General features: G+C 44.5%; 1 protein-coding gene across 1 annotated transcript in view; it reads left to right on the plus strand.

Annotated features, from left to right (window-relative positions):
- Positions 1-8965: 8965 nt before the first annotated feature.
- The window catches only part of LOC129702683 (cytochrome b-245 heavy chain), a 34745-nt gene continuing 16077 nt past the window's right edge, over positions 8966-27633 (plus strand). The window contains exons 1-9 of the mRNA XM_055644585.1: positions 8966-9054; positions 12888-12983; positions 14013-14123; positions 15812-15887; positions 19359-19498; positions 21852-22033; positions 23684-23813; positions 24606-24698; positions 25988-26241. Of these exons, the coding sequence (XP_055500560.1) occupies positions 9010-9054; positions 12888-12983; positions 14013-14123; positions 15812-15887; positions 19359-19498; positions 21852-22033; positions 23684-23813; positions 24606-24698; positions 25988-26241 (1127 nt within the window). The 5' untranslated portion in view covers positions 8966-9009. The remainder of the gene's footprint in view (positions 9055-12887; positions 12984-14012; positions 14124-15811; positions 15888-19358; positions 19499-21851; positions 22034-23683; positions 23814-24605; positions 24699-25987; positions 26242-27633) is intronic.

Genomic DNA, 27633 nt, shown 5'->3' on the forward strand with positions numbered 1-27633 from the left:
TATCCGTTTTCTCCAGACGCAACATATCCATGTTCTGCAGAAGTCTGAAGAAGGATCCTGACCCAAAAAGTCATCTATCCATGTTCTCCAGAGATGCTGCCTGACCCACTGTGTTGGTCCAGAAGTTTGTGTCCCCTTTGTAAACTAGCATCTGCAGTTCCATGTTTGTACATTTTGACTACTCCATTGCAAAATCTCCTCAAGGTATGCCTACCTTGAAGAACCTCCTATCTCATTTACCCCCCTTTCCCCTCCAACCTACAATCAGTCTGAAGAAGGTCCCAACCCGAAAAGTCACCTCACCTTGTTCTCGGGGGATGCTGCCTGAGCAATGCTGAGTTACTCTAGCACTTATAGAGTCGTAGTTTCATAGAATCATACAGCATGGAAACAGGCTCTTCGGGCCAACTTGCCATTACTGACCAACATGCCCCATCTGTACTACCCCCAACTGCCTGCATTTAGCCCTTATCCTTCTAAACCTTCCCTATCCACGTACTTGTCTAAATGTTTGTTAAGCATTATTATAGTACCTGCCTCAACTACCTCCTCTGGCAGCTCGTTCCATACACCTTCCGTCCCTTGTGTAAAAAAGTTGGGCCTCAGGTTCCTATTGAAACTTTCCCCTCCACCACACCTTAAACCGATGTCCCCTTGTTTTGTGCATTTATCCCATCTTTTCTCACTCAAAGAAATAAATTCCTAAGAAGTCCTAGGACACTTTGTGACTTCTTTCACAATGAATCATAATTCTGTTGCTTTCCTTACAGCCAGCACCGAGGTTCAATCTAGCGTGAGACATTTGCAGTTGCAGATCAAGCACTTTATGCAAATGCAGATCAAGCACATCATTCGTTGATAGTCAAATCTTGTACGGCACTGCTCCACTCTCAAATTATTGCAGCTGATCTGGGAGATCATGTTGCAAAGCTAAATTATTGATGCATCAACAGTGGAATTCATCGCCACAGATGGCTGTGGAGGCCAAGTCAATGGATATTTTGAAGGTGGAGATTGACAGATTCTTGTTTAGTACAGGTGTCAGGGGTTATGAGGAGAACGCAGGAGAATGGGGTCGAGAGGGAAAGATAGATCAGCCACGATGGAGCGGCGGAGAGAACTTGATGGGCCGAATGGCCTAATTCCGCTCCTATAATTATCAACTTATGAATGGTTGCGATCTATCACATCTGCCTGCTACTAATGTGATTCCACTACTTCTATAGGCAGCACCATCAATTCCATTCTCCACACTGACCACACCCCCTTACTCGATTATGGTCTTGGTGTAAACTGCATTTCTATTTTATGCAATCCTATCCCAGGTTGAGATGAATTTAGTTTAGAGATACAGCACGAAACCGGCCCTTCAGCATGCCGAGTCCACGCTAACCAGCGATACAGCCTGTTCATTCTAATTCTATGTTAACCCACTTTTGCATCCACTCCCTACACAATCGGAGCAATTTTTTTTTGACAGAGGCTAATCACCCTGGAAATCCGCACGTCTTTGGGATTGCTCATCAGTCAATGAAAGTAAGAATGCAGGTACTGCAGGCAGTGAAGAAAGCGAATGGCATGTTGGCCTTTATACCAAGAGGAGTCGAGTATAGGAGCAAAGAGGTCCTTCTGCAGTTGTACAGGGCCCTAGTGAGACCACACCTGGAGTATTGTGTGCAGTTTTGGTCCCCTAATTTGAGGAAGAACATTCTTGCTATTGAGGGAGTGCAGCGTAGGTTTACAAGGTTAATTCCAAGGATGGCTGGGCTGTCATATGCTGAGAGAGTGGAGCAGCTGGGCTTGTACACTCTGGAGTTTAGAAGGATGAGAGGATATCTTATTGAAATATATAAGATTGTTAAGGGTTTGGGTATGCTAGAGGCAGAAAACATGTTCCCGATGTTGGGGGAAGTCCAGAACCAGGGCCCACAGTTTAAGAATAAGGGGTAAGCCATTCAGAACGGAGATGAGGAAACACTTTTTCTCACAGAGAGTTGTGAGTCTGTGGAATTCTCTGCCTCAGAGGGCGGTGGATGCAGGTTCTCTGGATGCTTTCAAGAGAGAGTTGGATAGGGCTCTTAATGATAGCGGAGTCAGGGGATATGGGGAAGAGGCAGGAACGGGGTACTGATTGGGGATGATCAGCCATGATCACATTGAATGGCGGTGCTTGCTCAAAGGTGCTGTGAGGCAGCAACTCTACTGCTGTTGAGATCTTGAAATGCGTTTATGCTCCACTTCATTTTGATAATGTTAGTTGTTTCGCCTCTGTCTCAATGTACCTTTAGTTTTGCTTGATTTTAGAGATACAGCGCAAACAGGCTGGATCTGCCGACCATCGATCACCCCGTGCACTAGCACTATCCTACACACCAATTTTACCAAAGCCAATTAACCTACAAACCTGTGCTTCCTTGGGGTGTAGGAATAAAATGGGGTACCCAGAGAAAATCCACGCGGTCATAGAACGTAAAAACTCCTTGCAGACAGCACCCTGGGTCTCTGGCACTGTAAGACGTCAATTCTACCGCTGCTCCAGTGTGCCTCACTTGGGTCAAATCAGAAACCAACCTACTGTAAAGGGGAGTTGCACGTAAGGTCACCAGGTCATAGGGCTTGATGCACGGAGCCGCTCAATCATCTGGAGGACATCCGTAACTTCCGCTATATGTTATTAATGCGGGAAATGCGTACTTTCCTACCTGTTAAAAAACGGCAAAATGTTGAATTTTTGCGCTGAAAAAAATTGTGGAAGTCGGGGTAAATGTGAGAGACATGTACCCAACTTTGGAATTCCAAAAGTGAAGCAAAATGAAGTTAAAGAGAAGCGAGAGCTGAAGGGACAACAGCAGCTAAAGTGCTTGGTAAACATTGGCTGTGCAGATATCGGAATTGAAAATATTGGGAATTATCGCGTTTGCTCACTGCATTTCATCAACAGTAAGGCATTATTTATGTTTTTTCTTGATTCCTTTGGTATCTAAAAAGTCTCAGAAGTGATAAATCAGGCTGTAAAATTTTCTTCAGATGCGTTTTCATTTTGTATGTAAAAACCCACTTGAGAACCATGAGCGATTTAAAAAAATTTACAGCCAGATTTATCACTTCTGAAACTTTTTAGATGCCAAAGGAATCAAGAAAAAACACAAATAATGCCTTAGTTGATGAAATGCAGTGAGCAAACGGCCAATGTTCGCCTAGCACTCTGTCTGTTGTTGTCCCTTCAGCTCTCACTTCAATCTACCGTAATTTCTCCTCACTTTTGCAATTCTGAGGTAGGCTAAATGTCTCACACACTTATCCCGATTTCCATAATTATTTACAGCGCAAAAATTGACATTTTCGGCGGGTTTTAACGGGCCAGCTATGCTGGAAACAATGGTAAGTGCTTACCTGCGGTTCATCGCATGTACTCCATTTGGAGTAGCGTAGCAACAGTACGGGTCATGGGTCGTGACCCGACTGCCGTGAAACCTCCCTATATGTAGCAATCTGCAACTTCGCACCCTTGTATATTTGAAGATTCTAAAATTAATAAAATGTGGAAATTGTAAACTTAATCCAGCGCTATTGAGCCTTGTAATAATCCTTTCATGAAGTAAAGGCATATCCTCAACAACACAGCTCCTGTAGAGATGTTCAACAGCTTCATGTTCCTTGGCATCCATATCACCAGCAATCTAATCTGATCCATTCACACTGAGGTGGTGTTCAAGAAAGCATACCAATGTATTAATTTTCTGCAATATCTGAGAAGATTCGTCCCGTCCAAAAGGATCCTCTCAAACTTCTAATGTATCTCAGTCTGGTACGGTAACTGCTCTGCTCTTGCCCTCCTGAATCTGCAGAGACTGGTGAACACAGCCCAGTCCATCACAGGCTCGTCACTTCCTCCCACCCAACCCATCTTTACAATGCGTTGCATCAGGAAGGCTGGAAATGTCATCAAGGTAGGCATGAGTCTGAAGAAGGGTCTTGACCCAAAACTTCAGCTATCCATGTTCTCCAGAGATACTGCCTGGCCCACTGAGTTACTCCAGCACTGTCTTTTTTTAGTATCGTCACCCTGGCCGTTCCACTCTGTCACTTGCGCCTCCTGGGAGAAGGTACAGGATCTCGGAAGCTCAAATATTTCCACTACAAAATTTGCACGATTGTGCTGTTTTGCACTTATTGTATTTATTGTATATCATCATCTACTGTTTAGTCAGTGAGCTTTATGTGAACAAGAGTTTCATCGTTCTCTGGTGCAGGGGCAGCACAGTGGCACAGCGGTAGAGCTGCTGCCTTACTTTGCCAGAGACACCGGATTTGATCCTGAACATGGGTGCTGTCTCTGTACGAAGTCTGTATGTTCTCCCTGTGAACATGTGGGTTTTCTCCAGGTGCTCTGGTTTCCTCCCACATTTCAAAGACATGCAGGTTTGTAGGTGAATTGGCTTCTGTAAATTTCTCCTAGTGGGTAGGATAGGGTGATGCTTGGTCGGTGTGGACTTAATGGGCCAAAGGGCCTGTTTTCATGCTGTATCTCAAAACTAAATGTAACAATCAACGAATCTGAATCTGTGTGAGAATCTTTATTCCATAAAACATTCTGTAGTTAAACTTGCCTCTTATGAAAGGTAATTCCCTGTAAATATTAACTGTATCTCTCTTCACAGTCACTGCTTTATACAGATACAGAAACTGTGCGTTTGTAATATTTTCTGTTTTATTTCTGCTTGTGTTCTAGCTGTGCTAAGATTGCATCACAAGAGTGGAGCATGCGGATGATGCAAATCATAGTCCCTCCACACTGTGGCAGTGTAAACTAACTCACACTCACAAGGTTCGCAAATATGCTCAAGTGTTCGGGCTTTTAAAGAGCATTGATGGTGCAGGTAATAGAGCAGAACTCAGAAAAATCTCAGGAGATCCACTTTCTCAGGATGTTTTCATTCAGAGGATGTGACGTTTTCTGGTGATGCCAGCACCTATTGTGCATCTTCAGCTACTCGTATAGTGGAGGTGGTTATGGATTGACCACTTTGAAGCACCCAGGGTAGGTTGCATCCAAAATGGATGTACGGTTTCTATCGTGATGGATATCAGTGAACCAGACGGGTGCTGTAACACTCCACGAGTTCCATGGCTAAAGACTAGGACCTATCACTTTCAAACACTCGACACTCAAGAGGCACCAGAAATTCACCTGCATCTTCAGGGATGGCACAGTGGAGTAGATAATGGATCTGCTGCCTCGCAGCACTAGAGTCCCGGGTTCAATCCTGACCTCGGGTGCTGTCTATGTGGAGTTTTTAACGTTCTCCCTGTGACCATGTGGGCTTTTTCTAGTCTCCTAGTTTTATCTTCAACCAATATTGCAAGCTGCCAGCATAATCAAGTACGGGTCTCACCCCACTCATTCCCTCTTCTTCCCTCTCCCATCAGATGAGAGGTACAGAAGTGTGAAAACGCACACCTCCAGTTTCAGGAACAGTTTCTTCCTTGCTGTTTTCAGGCGATTGAACCATCCTACCTGAATGGAGACCCTCAGACTATCTTTAATCAGATTTTACTGGATTTTTCCTGCACTATACTTTCTTCCCTTTATCTTGTATCTGTTCACTGTAGGCGGCTTGATAGTAATCATGTATAGTCTTTCCACTGACTGGATAACACGGAACAAAAAGGCTTTTCATTGTACCTCGGTACACGTGATAAAAAACAAAACTAACTAACTAACTAACTAACTAAATGGCTATTAGGCAAAGTCATTCGCCACACCTGTCAAGCAGAGAGAGGCAACTTCTGTGGAGATGCACAAGCATCGAATTCGACAAGGAAAAGTGGGTTACTGAGTGGGTTACTAAATAATTGTGAATGTGTAAAATCTGCAACACGAATACTATTAATTTAGTTTAGTTAAGAGATACAGCATGGAAACAGGCCTTTCGGCCCACCGAGACTGCGCCGACCTGTGATCGATCCTCGTACACAAGTACTATCCTACACACTAGGTTCAATTTACAATCTTTACTGAAGCGAATTAACCTACAAACCTGTACATCTTTGGCATGTGGGAAGAAACCGGAGCACGCGGAGAAAACCCACACGCTCACAGGGAGAACGTACAAACTCCATACATACAGAACCCGTAGTCGGGATCGAACCCTGGTCTCTGGTGCTGTAAGGCAGCAACTGTACTGCTATGCCACTGTGCCACCCCGTAATTGCTGGACGTCAGTGAAGTAACTACGAACTGGCACTCAAAGTGCTTCTCCAGTGTATTATATCAAGGTCTGAATAAACAGACTTGTTTGAGAAATTCACCACTGCTGTATGACACTTTCTCTTGTACTGACCAGATCTGAGCTGCAATTACAAGGGTAACTGGTCGCCACATGAAAGCCACATTCAGGGTGTGAGTCCAACGCATAAATCCATCCAACACTTCCCTTTATGATTGATTAATTTAATTAGGGACTTGGTAGTCAATGTGACCTTGTGTTTTATTGTACAATTGGTGATGCTGAATCATCGGCACATTTGGATGTGAGAAATAAATTGTCATCTCGTATTTTACACGATGCTCAATGTCAGAATGATTGCCATAATGTGTTTTTGCCTCATCGATAGCCAGTCCAATGAATCAAAGAGGACAACAGCACACCAGTATTGCTGAACTTTGAAACATTGTCATTGAATTTATTCCCAGTGATGTTACCATAAATTCTGTTCCTTGATGTCTTGTCATTTGAACTGCAGTAGTTCTTTAGACGTTGCAGTTACATTAAACTGTGATAATTTTGCTGGTGTCAAGTGAATTGTCTACAGATATTTTTTTTCTTTGTTCTAATTTTCGATGATTCATTTTTTACCCCTGTATGTAGCTGAGGTTGTAATGCCATTGTAATTTAAAATTATGTTTTTGCTGCATTCTGCAAATGTCAGTGTATATCTGATCGAAAGCAGATCTAAGGGCAGACGACTTATACTCAGTGTGAAAAATATACATCTTCTAGATGCGCTGGGACGCATCCTCAGTGATGTGACCTGGGGTTATCGGGTGTTTCGGGTCTCACAACATTAGACACCCTCGCCCAGGCGACGCAGCTGGCATTGATCAGGCCCCGACTTGTGTCCCAGCAGCAACCGCCATGGATCAGCCATCTTAATAACTACTCTGCAGGGGTGGGAGACTCTAGTGCGTGGAGGGACTGTGCTCTGTGGGGTGAGTCCTGGCCGGGCTCCTCCTCCAATTTAAAGCATATATATTGCATTCAAGTTTAAGTTAAAATGCTCGCTACAGTATGAACCATATTGCACAATTTCAAGCTGAAAAATGCAAAAGCTCCATACCAAGATATAGAACTGACTGATGATGCCAAAAATAGATTACTGCAACAGACGTCGGAATGGGAGAACATTCTCAGTTGCTTGGACTTCCGAATCGGCCACTTCCTACCGGAGGCCACGGCTCCCGAAGTCCACAGGCCGAGCTGGGCGGAGATTCACGCTGGCGGCCCACGGCAAAGGGATCCCAGGACTCCGCGATGTTGATATCAGCACAGCCCGAGGCTGGGAGCTCCGCAAACCACAGCTCCATGATGTTGAAGCAGCAGGCCAAACACTCCGGAGCTTCAAATGGCGATCCAGGTAAGGCATCGCCCGCTCCGCGGTGAATCCAATATGTATTTTAAAACCAACTGTTTAATGACAACATACAGTAGGATCTAAAAGTGTCACACTGTCACTGTCAGGTAGTCATGGTCCTCTAGTGGGGGTTGGGGATTGGGAGAGGGGGGGGCCTCACAAGTGAAATAGCTTAGGGCCTCTCTTCATCTAAATCTGGCCCTGCCCCGCCCCTATCTCCCTTTCTTTCCCCCTCTTCTCTCTCCTCCCTCTCTCCCTCTTCCCCCTCTCCCCCCTCTCCTTCTCCCCCCCCTCTCCCTCCCCCCTCCTCTCTCTCCCTTCTCCCCTATCCTCCCTCTCTCTCCCCTCTCTCTCCTCTCTCCTCCCCTCTTCCCCCTCTCTCTCACCCCCTCTCTCTCCCCCTCTCTCCCCCTCCCCCTCCGTCTCCATCCCCCTCTCCTCGCTCCTCTCTTCCCCCCTCCCTCCTCCTCATTCTCTCCCCCCCTCTTTTTCCTCTCACCCCCTCTCTCTCTCCTCCCAGTCTCCCTGTCTCCTTCCCCTCTCTCTCTCCCCCTCCCTTTGAGAGTCTCTGTCCCTCAATGCTTCCGACGCCTCCGACACTTCCGAGACTTTTGCACTGAGGCTGCTCCATGTCTGAAGCTGCAGCGAGCAACTCGCCAGCCCCGCAAACACTCGCCAGCCCCGGCAAACACTTTGCCAGCCCCGCAAACACTTGCCAGCCCTTGCCAGCCCTGGCTCCCCGCATCTGTCCCCGCCCGCTGCTTCTGCTTCAATCCTCCTCAGCCCCGACTCTCCAACACCCGCGGTCCATACAGTTTATATGAGTTTTAAAATTTTCGTTGATCACAGAATTTCTCACGACAGAGCGTGAGAAATTTGTGATCAGTGTGAGAGCGTGAGAATTTGTCCAAATGCGTGATTCTCACGCACAAAGTGTGAGAGTTGGCAGCCCTGGTTTAGCTCTGTGGATGGAGGAACTGCAGATGCTGGTTTAAACCAAAGATAGACACAAAATGCTGGCATAACTCAGCGAGACAGGCAGCATCTCTGGAGAGAAGGAATGGATGATGTTTTGGGTCAAGACCATACTTCAGACTTTACCTCTGCTTGCATAAATATCTTTAAGGCTTCCACTTTTTATGCTATTTCCAACATCTGAAGTCCTTTATTAATTTTTATAATGCAGACTAAATTCAAGTTACAGAAGAATAAAATAATTAATTTTGGTTTTAAAAAATGGTATCTATTTAATGCAAGTATTTGATTTGTTCATTCATTTTCAGAAGCATATTGCATACCTCATCAATAAATCTCACTTCCTTAAATGCTTGCTTAAATTAACATTGAGCTGCTGGATTCACAGTTACTTCAACAATGGGAAACTGCTTGGTGAACGAGGGAGTTTCCATCTTTGTGATTGTAAGTACTCTAAATGTCGAATGCAATGGGGACAAGTTCCAAAGTTTTTATTACTGATTTATTCTTCAAATTATATTAGTTGTTTGGCCACGTAATCAATGTTCAGTGTAAACCAGCATCTGCAGTTCCTTCCTACATACTTTAATTCTTTGTTGGCTATGGAAGCAATTTATTTTTAATTAAAATATAAATACAAGAATTATGATTTTGCTGATTCGCTTTATGACGGTGATAAATTAAAATTATATCTTATTTAATGTGCGGATGTAATATTAGACAACTTTAAAAGCATTGCTATAGTTTAATATAAAATAGTTATATTTTATAATGTTTAATACAAACAAACAAAATGGACAAATTAACACTGATGCTTATGAATTTAATTATTCATTATTCAGCCAGTAAACTGGAAAGAGCACAGACCAGATTTACGAGGTTTCCTGGGCCTGAGCTACAGGGAATCATTAGGCGGCCTGTGGTTTTATTTCATGGAGCGCAGGAGGCTAAGGGATGATCTTAAAGAGGTGTATAAATTCATGAGGGGAGTTGATAGGTTGAATGCTGAAATTAAACTTTTTCAGAATTTAGCAATTAATCTCTTTCGAATGATCATGCTGGAAATGATTATGAAATTGCTCAGAGTTTTGTTCTTGTTTGGAACAATTTCCTTTCAATATTACTTCAGCTTATTACATCGATATTAAATATTTGGTTTAAAATATTTCCTTTAGTTGCAATGCACTCGAGGTAAAATTGATTTATTAACAAATTAAATAATGTGTGCTGTGGCAAAAAAACAAATTAAAAATATATTCAAATGAGGGTAATGTTAGAATCTTTACTTTGGTAAGAAAACGTTTAATTTGGTTTAATTTATTGTCATGTGTACCGAGGTTAAAGTGAAAAGGTTTTCTTGCCTGCTAACTCGTCAGTGTAAAGACAATACATTATTACAATCGACCCATACAAAGTGTACAGATATATGATAAGGGGAATAAATTGAATAACGTTTAGTGCAAGATAAAGTCCAATAAAGTCTGATCAAAGAAAGCCTGAGGTGGATAGTAGTGCAGGCTACTCACTAGTTGTTGGAAGAATGGTTCAGTTGCCTCATAACAGCTGGGAAGAAACTGTCCCTGAATCTAGGGTTGAAGCTCTGCATTTGTTATATTAGTGAGTTGCGTGTATCGTAATTATCTACCTTTATAGTATTTATATTTTCTTAAAAAATAAAGAATTGTTAACATAGCATTTATGTTACTGATATCATAGCCCATTGAACTAGACTAATAAATGTAAAGAATATGAGTTGAATTTCACTGAGATAGCTCAAGAATTTGGTTAAAAATAATCTGGGTAAGAAAAGATTTTTTTAAATCCAGAAGCTATAGGATTTCCTCAAAAACATAATAATTCACAAATGTATTTTAAGAGAAGGAATCCTAATGCCTGGCTTCAAACTAATATTTAATCATTAAACTAATATTTAAACTTGATTTGCTTTTGAAGTGGGTCTGGAGACATTCTCATCACAACTGTTGCAAAGGAAAACAAGAAATGTACTGCACAGTATGGCAGAAGCCTCCTCAGGGTAATTAGAGAGAGTTGATCAGTCTTGCCAATAGTGTACAGAGAAAGGGGCTATCATTTTAAAACGCTCTCCTATTTTTGATACAACTTCCACTCTACTACACTAAGGCGTGGAGAGCTTCATTCGAATAATATCTGAAGTGGACAGGTTTCAAGTTTTGTTAATGATGCATGTAAGTAAATAACTGTGGATTGGAGCGATTTATGAAAGTGAAACAGGAAACTGTTCTATTTTTATTCTGGTTGTAATTTCTGAAATTACATTTGAATACCGGTTTGTGGTGATGTGATCTTCAACCAGGTGCCCTTTGTGGGAGATGTAAAGGGTAATCGCCCCTACAAATTATTAGGTGATGAGCATCACAAACAAGAGAGAGTTTAACCGCCATTGTTGTGATTCCTGCTGTCATTCTTTCTGGTTGGGGAGGGGGAGTGTGGTAACTTTAGGGTGTGTGGGGGGGGGGGGGGGGGGGGTCATTGTTGACCAGATCAACAGGATCAGCCACATAACTTTGTCAATGAGAACAGGTCAGAGTGTCCTTCAGTCAGTGTCTCACTTCTTCACATCTTCATGATCCTCACCCTGAAGTGTATGATTTATCAACAACATGGGAAGTGATCAGATGAAGAAGCAGCTGGTGTTATCCATGTTACTCCAGTGAAGACCAGTTTTTACAATGAAAAATAAAGTTCATTTCAGCTTCAGCATCACAGTCACTTTGCTTCATTTATTTTATTATTTTGTTCCAAAAATGAGGATTATATGTAATCCTAACACACATACACACAGATATATATATATCCGTGCCTCCATCCCCCACCATGAAGGCCTTAAAGCCCTCCGTTTCTTCCTCGACCGCAGAACCATCCAATTTCCCTCTACTAACACTCTACTCCGCCTAGCGGAGCTGGTCCTCACCCTCAACAACTTCTCCTTTGACTCCTAGAACTTAATCTAAGTCCAAGGCGTAGCTATGGGCACGCGTATGGGCCCCAGCTCTGCCTGCCTCTTTGTAGGTAGGGTACGTCGTTGAACAATCCCTGTTCCAAATGTACACTGGCCCTATCCCCAAGCTCTATCTCCTTTACATTGATGATTGCATTGGTGCTACTTCCTGCACCCATGCAAAACTCATGGACTTCATCAACTTCACCACCAATTTTCATCCTGCACTCAAATTTACTTGGACCATCTCCGACACCTCCCTCCCCTTTCTTGATCTCACAGTCTCCATCACAAGAAATAGACTATTAATTGACATCTATTACTACACTTCTTCCCACCCTGCTTCCTGCAAAGACTCTAACCCCTACTCCCAATTCCTCTGTCTACGCCGCATCTGCGCCCAGATGAGGTGTTCCCCATACTAGAACATGTGAGATGTCCTCATTCTTTAGGGAACGGGGGTTCCCCTCTCCCATTATAGATGAGGCCCTCACTCGTGTCACCTCGGTATCCTGCAGCTCTGCCCTTGCTCTCCCTACCCCTATTCACAACAGAAACAGAGTCCCTCTAGTCCTTACCTTCCACCCATCAGCCGTCGCATACAACACATAACCCTCCGAAATTTCCGACACCTCCAACGGGATCCCACCACTAGCCACATTTACCCATCTCCACCCCATTTCGCCTTCTGCAGAGACCGTTCCTTCCGCAAATCCCTGGTTAACTCATCACTTCCCACCCAAACCACTCCTTCCCCAAGTACCTTCCCCTGCAACCGCAGAAGATGCAGCACCTGTTGCTGTACCTCCTCCCTCGATCCTGTCCAGGGACCCCGATAATCCTTTCAGGTTAGGCAGCAGTTAAACTCTTTAGACTTTAAACTTTAGAGATCAAGCGTGGAAACGGGCCCTTTGGCCCAGCTAATCCATGTTGACTAGTGATTACCCCATACACCAGCGCTATCCTACACCCTAGGGACAGTTTACACTTTGCAGAAGCCAATTAACGTACAAACCTGTATATGTTTGGGATGTGGGAGGAAACCAGAGCACCCGGAAAAAACACACACGGTCACGGGGAGAACGTACAAACTCCATACAGACAGTACCTGTCATCAGGATCGAACCCTGGTCTCTGGTGCTGTCAGGCAGCGACTCTACCACTGCACCACAGTGCAGCCCCAACTCCTTGGTATGTTCCTTTGTAGCCCCTCCAGTGTTGTGATAGTGCTTCCTGTAACATGCTGGTCTGACTGTCGAGTGGCATTGTTTGTGTTCATTTCCCTCTTTTATTGCAGCTGGCGTGGCTTGGAATCAACGCATTTCTCTTCGTCCATTTCTATTTTGTCTATGATGATGGACTCAAGTTTTATTACACACGAGAGCTGGTTGGGGTGAGTTGGAGCCGACAATCATGGACTGTGCTTCAGTCGTGTCATAGAGGCACACAACACTGAAACAGGCCCTTCAGCCTAACTTGTCTATGCCACGTCTCAGTTAGGCCCATTTGCCCATGATTGGCCTATATCCCCCTAAACCACTTTCCACTCTTTCCCCTCTCATCTTATCTCTTATCTGTACATTGTACGTCATGATTGTAATCACGTACAGTCTTTCCGCTAACTGGATAACACCCAATAAAAAAGGTATGTCGACAGGTTTTTGACACCTATTTTTGGTAAGAGACTCTGTGTATTTACCCTATCTATCCCCCTCATGGTTTTATACGCCACTATAAGATCACCCGCAGCCTGCGGCGCTCCAAGGAATAACATCTTTTAAAAGAACAATAGGTCACAAAGTGCTGGAATAACTCAGCTGGTCAGGCAGCATGTGTGGAGAACAGCATGTGTGGAGAACAGCCTGCCTAACCTCTCCCTCTACCTCAGCCCCTCGAGCCCTGGCAACATCCTCATACAGGTCCACCATTGATTTTCTGGCAACTGGCGGTCCGGCACCTCCTTTAACTGAACAAAATCACGAGAGCGCGCTTTAAATCCCCCCCCTCCCCTCCCCTCCCCGTCCCCCCAGCCTCGAAAATGTGCCACCCGCTGACCTAGGCTGGGTGAGGTGGCCATTCTCAACCTCGTTGGGACTTCCGCAGCCGATCAGTTGGTCGATTTCCCCCCCGGTGGCCGAGGCTCTGGAACTCCGGCCCGGCCAGAGCCGGCAGATCCATTCCCACATCCGACTTCCGAGGGTGACTCTGCGGGCCGGTATCTCGGTATCTCGGCCCTTGGGCGATCTAGCTGGATCGTTCCCGTACCATTGGACTCCCCTCGAGGGCCGTGACCTCTGTTGGTCCGGCAAAAACAGATAATCCAGAAAGGTTCTGGAACTGAGGGTGGTGAACCTGTGTATTATCTGTGCACTGTTTCCCACGGATCCATTTGAACTCACGCTTGTTTCTTTTCATCCATTAGCCTGCTCTAGCCTGGGCTCGGGCACCAGCCGCCTGTTTAAACTTCAACTGCATGCTGATCCTGCTACCCGTCTGTCGAAACCTGCTGTCGTTCGTGCGAGGAACCTGCGGGGTAAGAATCTGTTCAAAGTCCACAAGTTTGCACGGAATTATTTGACTTTTTCACATTTTCACGTCTGGGTAAAAGATTCTGTGCATGGTTCACTTGTTATTTTTGATATTACTTGTTATTTCTCGTTTTTGAAGGTTCAAGGCTTCAAGGCTCCTTCCAATGGTGCTTTAGATTGAAAATAGCCCCCAAAAGAAGCTTTCAGGATTTATTTTGCTGTACAGTGTAGATAATTGTTGTTATTTTATCAATAAATGGTTGCAAAGTCCTGGAGTAACTCAACGGGTCAGGTAGCATCTATGAGGAACACGGGTAGATGATGTTGTAGGTCAGGACCCTTCTTCAGTCTCGACTTGAAAACCATGGATTTTCTCCGGGTGCTCTATTTCCCTCCCACGAATTTAAGACATCCAGGTTTGCAGGTTGATTGGCGTCTATAAGTTGTCCCTAGTGCTAGTGTATGGGGTGATCTCTGGTCGACGCAGACTTGGTGGGCTCCACGCAATATCTCTAAAGTCTAAAAATCTCCTATCCATGTACTCCAGAGATGCTGAGTTACTCCAGCACTTTGTGTCTCTTTTTATAATCAACCAGCATCAGTAGTTTCTTGTTTCTAGTTAATCGGTTGCTCTGCAAAGTCAGGCATTAAGCTCAGCTATTTGAGCACCTAGGCACTACCGGGTGCTCAAATAACTAGGTCCTAGTGCCTCATTGGTCTGAAACCTGGATGTTGCAGATAAGATGATGAGTTTCCTCTTGGGGTATAGCAGGTAAGGGCAGCATGATGCTGCAATGGTCAAAGTCAGTTGCTGAAACAAAACCAGAAAGTGCTGTAACTATATAGCATCTGTGGAAAAAGAAACAGTTAACAGTTAAAGGACAACACAGTGGCGCAGCTGGTGGAGCCGCTGCCTCACAGCGGCAGAGACCCGGGTTCGATCCTAACCGCGAGTGCTGTCTATTTGGACTGTGCACGTTCTCCCTGTAACCTCGTGGGTTTCCTCTGGGTGGTTTCCTTCCACATCCTAAGGACATGTGGACTTCTGTAAATTGTGTGTAGGGAGCAGATGGGAAAGTGGGATAACATGGAACTGGTGTGAACAAGTGATCAATATTCAAGGATATATCAATTCATTTAGAGATACATCCTGAATTGAAGAGGCAAAAACGGATAGCAGACTATCTCTGAAAGGGGGAGATGCATTGGTACACCAGATTGAAGGTAGGCATGCATCCAGGCAGTGCTGCGAATGGTATGTTAGCTCATAAAAGGAATTGAGTATAGGAGCAGAGAGGTGCTACTGCAGTTATACAGGGACTTGGTGAGACCACACCTGGAGTATTGCGTACAGTTTTGGTCTCCAAATCTGAGGAAGGACATTATTGCCATAGAGGGAGTGCAGAGACGGTTCACCAGACTGATTCCCTGGTTTGGTTGAGAGGGGATCTTATAGAAACTTACAAAATTTCTTAAGGGGTTGGACAGGCTAGATGCAGGAAGATTGGTTCCCGACGGGGAGCCAGACAAGGGGTCACAGCTTAAGGATATTCAAACCGAGATGAGAAGAATTGCTGGAGAGAGGGTAGTTGAGGGTTCATTGGAACTGCTTTGTAACCAGGAGGTATAGAGAGAAGGCATTTTAATTGATATATTGAATGTGGTTGCAGGCTCGAAGGGCCGACACTCTCAGAAGACAACTGGATCTCTAAATGACAAACATCCACCTTTCACAAAAATGGTAGCTTACATGATCGCTCTGCATACAGGTAAATCGCAAAGAATTCCCCTATTGCATTATAGTCAATGCAGAACCCTAGTTATTTAGCAGGTTTTACTTTTTTCCTGAAGTAAAAAAAAAATCAGATCAAATCGGTGTCAGGAATTACATGTGTATCTTCAGGTGAGAATTCAAATAGAAAATATAAGATTACACCTATTAAAGGATTTTGAAAGGAACCAATCAATAGATTTCTCCCAAAAGTAATAATGCAAAAAGAACTGTAATGGTTACATTAGGAAAATCCCCTGCATGGGACCACGCCATGTCATGGGCAATGCTACAGGTGCTCGCGAAGATCAGTCTTGTCTCAACATTGTTGAGGGCCATGATGGAGAGAGATGGGAGGAAAGCGAGAGAGTGAGGGGGGGGGGGGGGGGGGGGGGAGAGAAGGGAGTGAGGTAAAGAGAGAGCGAGAGAGAGAGAGAGGGGGGGGGGGGGTGTAGACACAAAGGGGGCAGGAAGAGGGGAGAGATTGGGTAGTGTGACTGAGCAGAGGCTGGAGAGAGAGGGGAGAGAGAAAGAGAGGAGGATGTAGATGGGGGATTGAGAGAGGAGAGTGGGGGTGTGTGAGGAGACAAAGAGAGTGAGATTAAGAGGGAGAGGCAGGTGTAGACAGGTGGGGGAAGAGAGAGGGGAGGTGGTGAGAGGGGTGTGGAGAGAGAGGGAAGAGTGTGGAGAGAGAGACAAGAAAGAGAAGGGGAGAGAGAGAGAGAGAGAGAGAGAGAGAGAGAGATTCTTTACTACTTATGGGGCAAAATTAGTATATATTATGGGGTGAAAATCCTAAACTTTGAATGAAATTTGGTGGATTCTGATATCTGGTTGAATCCTAACATCAGAAGCCATAGCTCGGTATGTTACAATGAACGGCTGACAGTATTATTAACACAGGTAATTCCAGTCTTCAGTTCTAATAAAGGAGCACTGAAACTGAAACTGTGACCTCAGTTATACAAGAGGTCCTTGATGCCAGACTCAGTTGAACGCTGCCTTGTTGTCGAGATCACTCTTACCGTGCCTCTGGAATTCAGTACCTCTGTCCGTTTGGATAAAGGCTGCAATATGTTTTCTGAGCTGTGGTCTTGGTTTTTACCAAATCTGAAGAACAACATGTACACAACATTCCGGAGTAAGACAAAAGGTTCAGGCAACATAGAGTCATAGAGAGCCATAGTCATACAGCATGGAAACAGGCCTTGCGGCTCAACTTGCCCACGCCAACCAACATGCTCCATCTACACTTGCTCCATCTGCCTGCATTCGGCCCATACACCTCCAAACCCATCCTATCCATATACCTGTCTAAATGCTTCTTAAAAGTTGCAATGGTACCTGCCTCAACTATCTCCTTCGGCAGTTCGTTCCATACACCCACCACCCTTTACTAAAAAGTTACCCCTCAGGAATACAAATCTGTCGTTTTCCCCCCCTCCTCCCCATTAACCTATGTCCTCTAGTTCTCGATTCCCCTACTCAGGGCAAAAGACAATGTGTCTACCCAATCTTTTCCTCTCATGATTCTCTGGAGAACATGGATTGGTGACGTTTCAGGTTAGGTCCTTTCTTCACACTGAACCGTCACCTATCCATGTTCTCCAGAGATGCCTGACCAGCTGAGTTACTCTGAAGCTTTGTGTTCTTTAATGTAAACTAATATCTCCAGTTCCTTGTTTCTACAGAAGAACTGTACCACACGACAGTACAGTTGATGGCAGTCCCCATTGCACTACTGATGACTAAGAGTACAAGTTGCGGTGGTAATTGGGCAAATTGTTTTTCCCCTGCTTGTTTTTGATACAAGACATAGTGGGCAATTTCTGCATTGTCAGACAGTGGCCAGTGTTGCATCTGTACGAACATTCCCAGTTACGTTTTCTTGTCAGGGTCCAATGAGGTTGTTTTCCTTTGACATCAGTTGAAGAGAATTAAATTGACCCAAGTCTTGGTGTTATGATAAGTTCATAAGTTAAAGGAGCAGAATTAGGCCATTTGGCCTATCAGGTCTACTCCGCCATTCAAACATGGCTGATTGCTCTTTCCCTCCCAATTCCATTCTCCTGCCTTCTCCCCATAACCCCTGACACCCCTACTAATCAAGAATCTATCAATCTCCGCCTTAAAAATATCCATTGACTTGCCCTCCACAAATGATAGTGGGGATCTTAGAAGAAGACCAAAATGGATCATTCACTTATTTTTTTCTGACTGAAGGTGATTCTGATCACCTCAGCCCTTTCTTCTGCCATCACCAACTGATCCACGCTCTTTGAGGATGGGTACGTTCAGGATGCTTCCTCCTCCCTATGTGGCCACTACCATTCACGTATGGATATGGTAGAGTTGCAGACCCTTGTTCGTTCAATGTCCGATGGTCAACATCTCAGCTCGACACAAGCAGAAGCAAACCAATGTCCGGGTGCTGCAGGAGAACTTCAGATCTTCATCCTGGAAGCTCAGCCCGATGCCACAATGGTTCTAGATGGTCTTTTCAAAGGGGGTTGAATAGTCTCATGGCACAATAGCAATCTGTTCTCCACTAAACTACAAGGATTGCTGAGGCTCCACAACAGGAGAATGTGGGGTGTTCTCTAAAAAATAGCAGATATCCTAGACTATGATGAGTTTGACTGTGCTGTCCTGATTGACGTGTAAATGGTACATACAATCGATTCAGAACTATATCGAGAGCTGGATTAATTGACCATGTATTGCTCATTATTATCAGTTTAATGCACACTGTCATAGAGTAATAGTGTCATAGAGTGATACAGCGTGGAAACAGGTAACGGGTAAATAGCGTAATTTGCCTACACCGGCCAACATGTCCCATCTACACTAATCCCACCTGCCTACGTTTGGCCCATATCCCTCTAAACCAGTCCTATCCATGTACCTGTCCAAATGTTTCATAAACGTTGCAATAGAACCTGCCTCAACCACCTCCTCCAGCAGCTCATTCCATACACCCACCACCCTTTGTGTGAAAATGTTACCCCTCAAGTTCCTATTAAATCTTTACCCCTTCACCTTATATTTGTTCTATGGTTCGTGATTCCCCCACTCTGGGCAAGAAACTCTGTGCGTCTACCCGATGTATTCCTCTCATGATTTTGTACACCTCTTTCAGATCATCCCTCATCCTCCTGTGCTCCAAGGAATTGAATCCTGGCCTGGTCAACCTCTCCCTATAACTCAAGCCCTCGAGTCCTGGCAACATCCTCATAAATCTTCTCTGCACCACTTCCTGCTTGACAACATCTTTCCTATAACGTGGTGTCCAAAACTGAACACAGTCCTCTAATTGCGGCCTCACCAACGTCTTACACAACTGAAACGTGGTCTCGCAACTTCTATACTGTGCCAATGAGCAAACATTAATCCCATTGATTTTAATGGCCATCCACGTAATTGAAAGTTTACACAGGATGATGACAGACTGTGCGTTGTTGCTTCACAGCCATTCACATCATTGCACACCTGTTCAACGTCGAGCGGTTCATGGATTGCCAGCTGGGTGAAAAGGGAGAACTCAATGCTGTCTTGTCTGAACTGGGAGCCGGGGGAGGTTACCTGAATCCAATTAGAACCAAAGACATGGTAATGTTCAATCATCTTTTGTTGCCTTAACAAAATACATTGGAGAGACAAGAGGAACATTGCTAGAACATAGCTGCTAAACTCATTTCTGCAGAAATTGTACAAAGGAATAATAGGGGGTTTTAATTTGACGTCAATCTACTGTTTCTTAAGTTCTCAAGACTGTGCATTTATGTGTAGCTGGAGGTCAGACAAGTACATATTTCTGCATCACTTTGGGCTCCATATCTGAAGAAGGATGTGCTGGTGTTGAAGACCTACCAACCTTCACCATCACGCCAGGCTGCCGACGCCACCCTCAGCCCGATGAGCAACTCAGGCACTTTATGTCCTGTTGTGTATAAACCAGCATCTGCCATTGTTTGTTTCTACTACTTGATGAATACAATGATAATCCCTTAGATAGACACAAAGTGCTGGAGTAACTCAGCAGGTCAAGCAGCATGTCTACACTATTAATGACGTTTCAGTTTCGGACCCTTTTTCAGACTGAAAGTAAGGAGTGAGGTGTGGGTGGGGGTTGAAGAACTGGAAGTGGGAAAAGAACAGGACCAATCCCTTACTTGGTTATAGTGGACATTCATCAATAACGAACACCATTCCCCCCCATGTGGTCCGTTACAAGGGGGTTTACTGTCATGCAGAATTGAGTGAGCATATTTACTCATCCGTCGTATATTTTGTTAAAGGTTTGAAGTACTAATTTTGCACTGCAGTAATGTCCCCTTAGGCTCCCCATTCACTTATTCAAGAAGCCCATTGCTTCTTTTAAATAACTGGCAAGGACATAGAAAGAAATCCGACTCACTACAGGGGGACCAGTAATGTCGGTGCTTCTCATCAAATTTTTGCCCAAACACAAGATTGAAATGGGAGAAATCACTTTATCCACTGACATCTATTACAAACTCACTGATTCCCACAACTATCTCAACTACACTTTTTCCCACCCTGCTTCCTGCAAAGACTCTATTCCCTACTCCCAATTCCTCCGCCTACACTGTATCTGCGCCCAAGATGAGGTGTTCCATACCAGGGCATCCGAGATGTCCTCATTCTTTAGGCAACAGGGGTTCCCCTCACGCATCATTGATGAGGCCCTCACACGTGTCTCCTCGGTCCCCTGCAGCTCCACCCTTGCTCCCCTCCTCCTAGTCGCAACAAGGACAGAGTCCCCCTTAGTCCTTACCTTTCTGCACATCAGCCGTCTCATGCAACACATAATCCTCTGAAATCTCTGCCACCTCCAACGGGATCCCACCACTAGTCACATCTTCCCAACTACACCCGTTTCCGCCTTCTGCAGAGACCGTTCCTTCCACAACTATCTGGTTAATATCCCTTCCCACCCAAACCATCCCCTCCCCGGGTACCTTCCCTTGCAACCGCAGGAGATGCAACACCTAATAATAATAATACATTTTATTTGCGGGCGCCTTTCAAAGTCTCAAGGACACCTTACAGAACATTAAAAAGAGAGAAAAAACATATAGTCGGAGTAAAATAAATAATAAGGACATCACCAATACACAAATTAAAGACAGAATTCGCTCCAAAGACAAAAAATCAAAAACACAATGTGAAACACCTGTCCTTATACCTCCTCCCTCGATTGTCCAGAGACCCCGACAACCATTCAGGTTCACTTGCACCTGCTCCAACCTCATCTTGTATCCATTGTTTACAATGTGGACTCTTATACATCGGCGAGACCAAACGTAGACTGGGCGATCATCTCGCTGAACACCTTTGCCTGAACCTACCTGATCCCCCGGCTGCTAAACACTTTAATTTTTCTTCCCATTTCCACACTGACATTTCTGTCCTAGGCCTCCTCCATTGTCAGAGCGAGTCTAAATGCAAATTGGAGGAACAGCATCTCATATTTTGCTTGGGCAGCTTACAACCCAGTGGTATATTGATTTCAAATTCATAACCCCTGCATCCCCTTTCTCCATCCCTCCCCCACCTACACTGTAAGTTGCACCAGCTTCTCGCTCTAAGCCACCAAACAGCTGTTTCCTTTATCATCATTTCTTTTTCTGTTTATCTTTCATTCATTGTTCTGTATCTCTCTACCTCGTCTATATCTCTTGTTTCCTTTTCCCGTGACTTTTGGTCTGAAGAAAGGTCTCAGCCCAAAAGGTCACCCATTCTTTCTCTCCAGAGATGCTGCCTGTCCTGCTGAGTTACTCCAGCATTTTGTGTCTATCTGCAGTTTAAACCAGCATCTGCAGTTCCCTCCTACACAGGAATCACTAGGTTTTTAGATGTGTCCTCAAACATGTTGAACTTCTCATCTGTTTCAGATCGGTCAATATATCAGTTGTAATTGATTGTTTTTCCTTTCCAGAATCCTACTAAGGTGGTGTTTGTAACTGTGGCAGGGCTGAGTGGGGTGGCCATTACGCTGGCTCTGATACTCATGATAACATCATCAACTGAAACTGTAAGGCGGCAGTATTTTGAGGTCTTCTGGTACACCCACCACCTGTTTGTGGTCTTTTTTGCCGGACTGGTCATCCACGGAATAGGGTATGTAGTGTTTATTGGAAGCTACTTTATTTACACTATTAAACGCTCAAGGATTCTTCAGTGAAGAGTGGCAGCAGATCAATGTCCAGTAACAAAATATTCAATTTGTCATGCTTCTTGCTGAACAAAAGCTGAACAAAAGTATCAGCCTTACGGAGGTGCAGTAGACGATTTCTCTGCCCCTGTTAATACACAGGGTTATTTGTATATAGGGTGACTGCCGTGGCAATTATTGTACAGACAAATGTGGATCCTGACAGATGGTGGAGCTTGATTTCAATAACAATTATAATTAAAAACAATTATGTCTTTGCTAATCGGTTGCCTTACCTCACTGTAAATGACATGAGAATTTTGACTGCTGCTTTAAATCTGAATATACTCCCTTTCAATTGCGTTACCTGCTTAACAATGATGTGTTTTTCCCTGTTTTTTTTTAAGTGAAGCAGTGTGAAATTGTGAGCATCAGTGATAGGATGAGAATTTTTATACTGACGAATTGTAATGTTTATGTTGGCCTAAAATAGGACACCTTAATAGTGTCCTCTGTGATGTTCAAAGGAAAGACTCTGAACTCTTGAAGTGCTAAAACTTTGTGTTTTGCTCAGGATTACCGCACCTGCATTTACTTGTATCTCAGCAGTCTGATATATCTCTAGGTTTAGCATAATAGATAACACGAAGTAGCGAATTATCTTATCAAGTGGTAACGGTCTAATTAGATTTGTTCCTGGGAAAATCTGAGAGAAAATTGGATCTATTTAATATGCAAATGTTTAATTCCATAAGTAAATTATTGGAGTATCATTTTGAATTATATGCATGGATGTGGAGAGGATGGTTTCATTAGTGGGACAGTCTAGGACTAGAGGTCGTAGCCTCAGAATTAAAGGAAGTTCCTTTAGGATGGAGATGAGGAGGAATTTCTTTAGTCAGAGGGTGGTGAATCTGTGGAATTCTTTGCCACAGAAGGCTGTGGAGGCCGTCAATAAATATTTTTAAGGCAGATAGATTCTTGATTAGTACGGGTGTCAAGGGCTATGGGGAGAATGTGGTAGAATGGGGTTAGGAGGGAGAGATAGATCAGCCATGATTGAATGGCGGAGTAGACTCGATGGGCCGAATGGCCTATTTCAGTCCTATCACTAATGACCTTATGAAACTGAAATGGGCCTTACAAGTTTAACCTGCAAATTGTGAAGTTTAGTTGACTTTAGTTTAGTTTAGCGATAGCCCATGGAAACAGCCCTTCAGCCCAATGTGTTCACACCAACCATCGATCATCCATTCGCACTAGTTCCATATTATTCCACTTTTATATCCACTCCCTACACACTAGGGGCATTTGCAGAAGCAATGAACCTACAAACCCACACATCTTTGGGATGTGGGAGGTAGCAGATCATCCAGAGAAAATCTACGCAGTCACAGGGATAACATCCAAACTGTGCCCAGACAGCACCCGAGATCAGGATCGAACCAAGGTGTCTGGTGTGTGAGGCAGCAGCTCTCAGCTACGCCATTGTGCTGTCTACGTCCAGTTGTAAAGATTTCTGAAAAATAGCGGCAATAAATTCTTTATTCCATCCATATTTAATTGAAAAGTTAGGTCAAATGTCTAAAACATTCTCACATAACTTTTCCTTGCAGGCAAATCGTTCGAGGTCAGACAGAGGCAAGTCTGAAGGAGCATAACATCACCTACTGCAAGGACAAATATTCTCAATGGGGAATTGATCCCCAATGTCCCAAGCCTATATTTTCGGGGAATCCACCAATGGTATGCATGTGTCGATTCACTTTTAAAACAACAACTTTCCTTTAAGACGCTTTATTAATAGTAATCTATTCTACTGCACTTTCCTATCATGATAGGAGAACAGAATAACCAAGGATGAGTCGCATCCCAGCCACTCCCTCTTCTCTCCTCTCCCATCGGGCAAAAGATATAGCAGTGTGAAAATGCACACCTCCAGATTCATGGACAGATTCTTTCTAGCTGTTATCAGGCAATTGAACCTTCCTACCACAATTAGAGAGCAGTCCTGAACTGCCATTTACCTAAATGACGCCCAGACTATCTTTAATTGGACTTTACTGGCTTTATCTTACACTGTACATTATTTGTGTATCAGTGAATGGCTTGATTGTTATCATGTATTGTCTTTCTGCTGACCGGTTAGCACACAACAAAAGCTTTTCACTGTACCTCGGTACACGTGACAATAAACTAAACTAAATTGATATGATAGTAGTGGGAAAATCACAGTGGTGCAGCAATAGAGTTGCTGCCATATAGTGCCAGCGACCAGGTTTCAATCCTGACCTCATGTGCAATCGGTACGGAGTTTGCACGTTCTCCGTGTGACCGTGCAGGTTTTCTCCGGTTGCTCCGGTTTTTCCCCACATTTCACAGACAAGTGTGTCTTTTGTGAAAATTGTCCCTCGTGTGTATGGGTGATTGCTGGTCGGCGTGGACTTGGTGGGGCCCTTTTCCATGCTGTATCTGTAAAACTAAAAATGAATCCATTATACTGCACTTTCTTACCAAGCCAAATTGATGCTTTTATAGACATGGAAATGGGTAGTTGGTCCAATGGCTCTGTACGTCTGTGAGAGATTTGTGCGGTTCTGGAGATCCCAGCAGAAGGTTGTCATCACTAAGGTAAATGTTTCTTTAATTTGTTTTCATTGTATGCAGCCTTGCCATTTATCCAAAATTCGGTTATGAGAGTTATTAGGGTAGAATTCCTGTTATTATTTTCAAAATAGAAAATTCCACCAAGAATGCTATGATGTAAACTGCTCGATTTATCATGTCAAATGGTTGAACCTCACTTAGCACCGCAGTGAGCAGCACAGTGGCGCAGCTGTAGAGTTGCTGCCTTACAGCGACAGAGACCCGGGTTCGATCCTGACTACAGGTGCTGCCTGTCCGGAGTTTGCATGTTCTCCCTGTGACCACACGGGTTTTCTCCGAGTGCTCCAGTTGCCTCCCACGCTCCAAAGACGTGCAGGTTTGTAGGCTAATTGGCTTCTGTAAATTGTAAATTGTCCCCAGTGTGTAGGATGGTGTTAGTGTACGGGATGATCACTTGTCGGCGCGGACCTGAAGGGCCTGTTTCCACGCTGTGTGTCTAAAGTCACAGGCCTCCCTCTGTCACAATGTCAAAGTAGGGCTCCATTTTGGTGCTTTCTCAACTGGAGCACCAAGGGAAAGGGTAGGGAGAGATTCCTGTGGAATCTCTTTCACCTCAGGATAGTTTTGTAATAGAATTTGCAGGATCCTAGAATCAGATAGCCGATCTCTATTGCAATCTGTGAAGCTGTGAAACTCAAGAACAGAGAAAGAAAAATATTTTTTGAAGAAAATAGTTCCTTTTGAGGACCAGAGGACTTAGTTTTAAAGGTGAGGGTGGAAAGATTTCATACGAACCTGAGGGGTAACTATTTTACACAAAGGGTGGTGGGTATGTGGAACGAGCTGTTGGAGGAAGTAGTTGAGGCAGGTGCTATCGTAATGTTTAAGAAACATTTCAGGTACATGTATAGGATGGGTTCAGAGGGATATGGGCCAGAGTTGTGGGACTTGTGTAGATAGTGTAGATATGATCAGAATGGGTAAGTTGGGCTGGAGGGCCTGTTCCCACGCTGTCTGAATCTAAAAGCAAAATTGTATACTAAAATACTCCTTAACAGTTCACAGCAAAATTAAAAGTGCTGGGGGAACTCAGCAGGTCAGGCAGTATCAGTGGGGGGAATGGACAGGGGACATTTCGGGTTGAGACCCTTCTTCAGACTGACATATGAAACTGCAGATGTTGGAATCTTGAGCAAAAGATAAAGCGCTAGAGGAACTCAGCGGGTCAAGCAGCATCTGTGGAGGGAATTTAATTGTGCTGTTGTCAGTACATGTGAAAATTAAACACACATGACCCTTATATCTACCTGCAGGTTGTTACCCACCCGTCCAAAGTGCTGGAGCTCCAGATGAAAAAGCGAGGTTTTAAGATGGAGGTTGGCCAGTACATTTCTGTCCAGTGCTCAAAGATTTCAAGTCTGGAGTGGCATCCTTTCACACTGACCTCGTCCCCAGAGGAAGACCACTTCAGCATCCATGTGAGACGAGTGGGAGACTGGTCTGACAATCTGTTCAAAGTGTGCGGTGGAGATCAAAAGGAATTCCAAGAAGCATGGAAACTTCCCAGGTATCTATTTGAAGCTGTCTCGAGCAGCCAATATTACCTTTAAGGGCCTGTCCCACGAGCATGCGATCTGCATACAGCAAGCGTGACCAAACCAGAAGCGGGGGCCGCGCGGAGGTCGAGTGATCCCCATACAGGGCCAGTCCCACCAGCACGCGACTGCATGCGGCGAGCGCGGCCAAACTGGAAGCGGGGGCCGCGCGGAGGTCGAGTGAGGACGTGAAGTTCGAGCGAAGTCTGCGGGAAGTTTGCGCGTGACGTACGGCGTCAAGACGCTGCGTATGGCGTCGAGATGCTGCGCACGCCCATCGAGGCAGTGCGTACGGCCTCAATGTGGCTGCGGGCCGGCAGGCCGTTGCCGCTGGAATTTTTGAACGCGGTCAGTTTTTCGGAGCCCTGCGCGATGTCGGGACCAGCTCCGCACAACTCCATAAGGCTCCGGCGATCGAAGTGGGACCGGCCCCGCAAGGCCGTACGGCTCAAGCGACCATGTTAGGTCACGCTTGCCGCATGCAGGCGCATGCTCGTGGGACAGGCCCTTTAGGAAGGTAATTTCATGGAAAAATTATAGTCATAGATTTTAATTTTGGTTTAGTTTAGTTTATTGTCATGTACGAGGTACAGTGGAAAGATATTTTTGTCGCGTGCTAACCAGCCAGGGGAAAGACTTTACACCATGACAATCAAGCCATCCACAGTGTACTGATATAGATAAAGGGTATAACGTTTAGTGTCGGATAAAGTCCAGCACCGAGAGTCTCCAATGAGGTAGATGGTAGCTCAGGACCGTTCTCTAGTTGGTGATGCGATTGCTCAGTTGCCTGATAACAGCTGGGAAGAAATTGTCCGGAGGTTTGCCTTTTCACACTTCTGTACCTCTTGCCTGATGGGAGAGAGGGGAAGAGGGAGTATTCACTAATATGTTGACAATTTTGAGTAGTTTCATAAAAATGGGAAATTTTTATAAATACGTTGACTGTAAATTAAAAATTGGGCAAAATTGTATGTTAATGAGTACTGGTTTAAAAGGGGGGAGCATATTTCCTTGAGAAAAAGAAAAATTGGAAAGTGAATACGGAGCCATAGATCTTTCTGACTAGTATTTATCAGTGATATGGAGACACAAGAAACTGCAGATGCCGGAATCCTGAACAAAATAATAAACAGATGGAGGAACTCAGCTAGTCAGGCAGCATCTGTGGCGGAAAAGGACAGATGAAATCTCAGGTCTGAAGAAGGGTCCCGACCAGAAACGTTGCCTGTCCATTCCCTCCACAGATGCTGCCTGACTTGCTGTGTTCCTCCAGCACTTTATGTTTTACTCAAGAATCCAGCATCTGCAGTTCATTGTGTCTACAGCTATGAGAAGTGTTTGTTTTTGACTTGAGCTTTTAC

Source organism: Leucoraja erinacea, chromosome 13 (genome assembly GCF_028641065.1).
Source record: "Leucoraja erinacea ecotype New England chromosome 13, Leri_hhj_1, whole genome shotgun sequence".
Lineage (NCBI taxonomy): Eukaryota > Metazoa > Chordata > Chondrichthyes > Rajiformes > Rajidae > Leucoraja > Leucoraja erinaceus.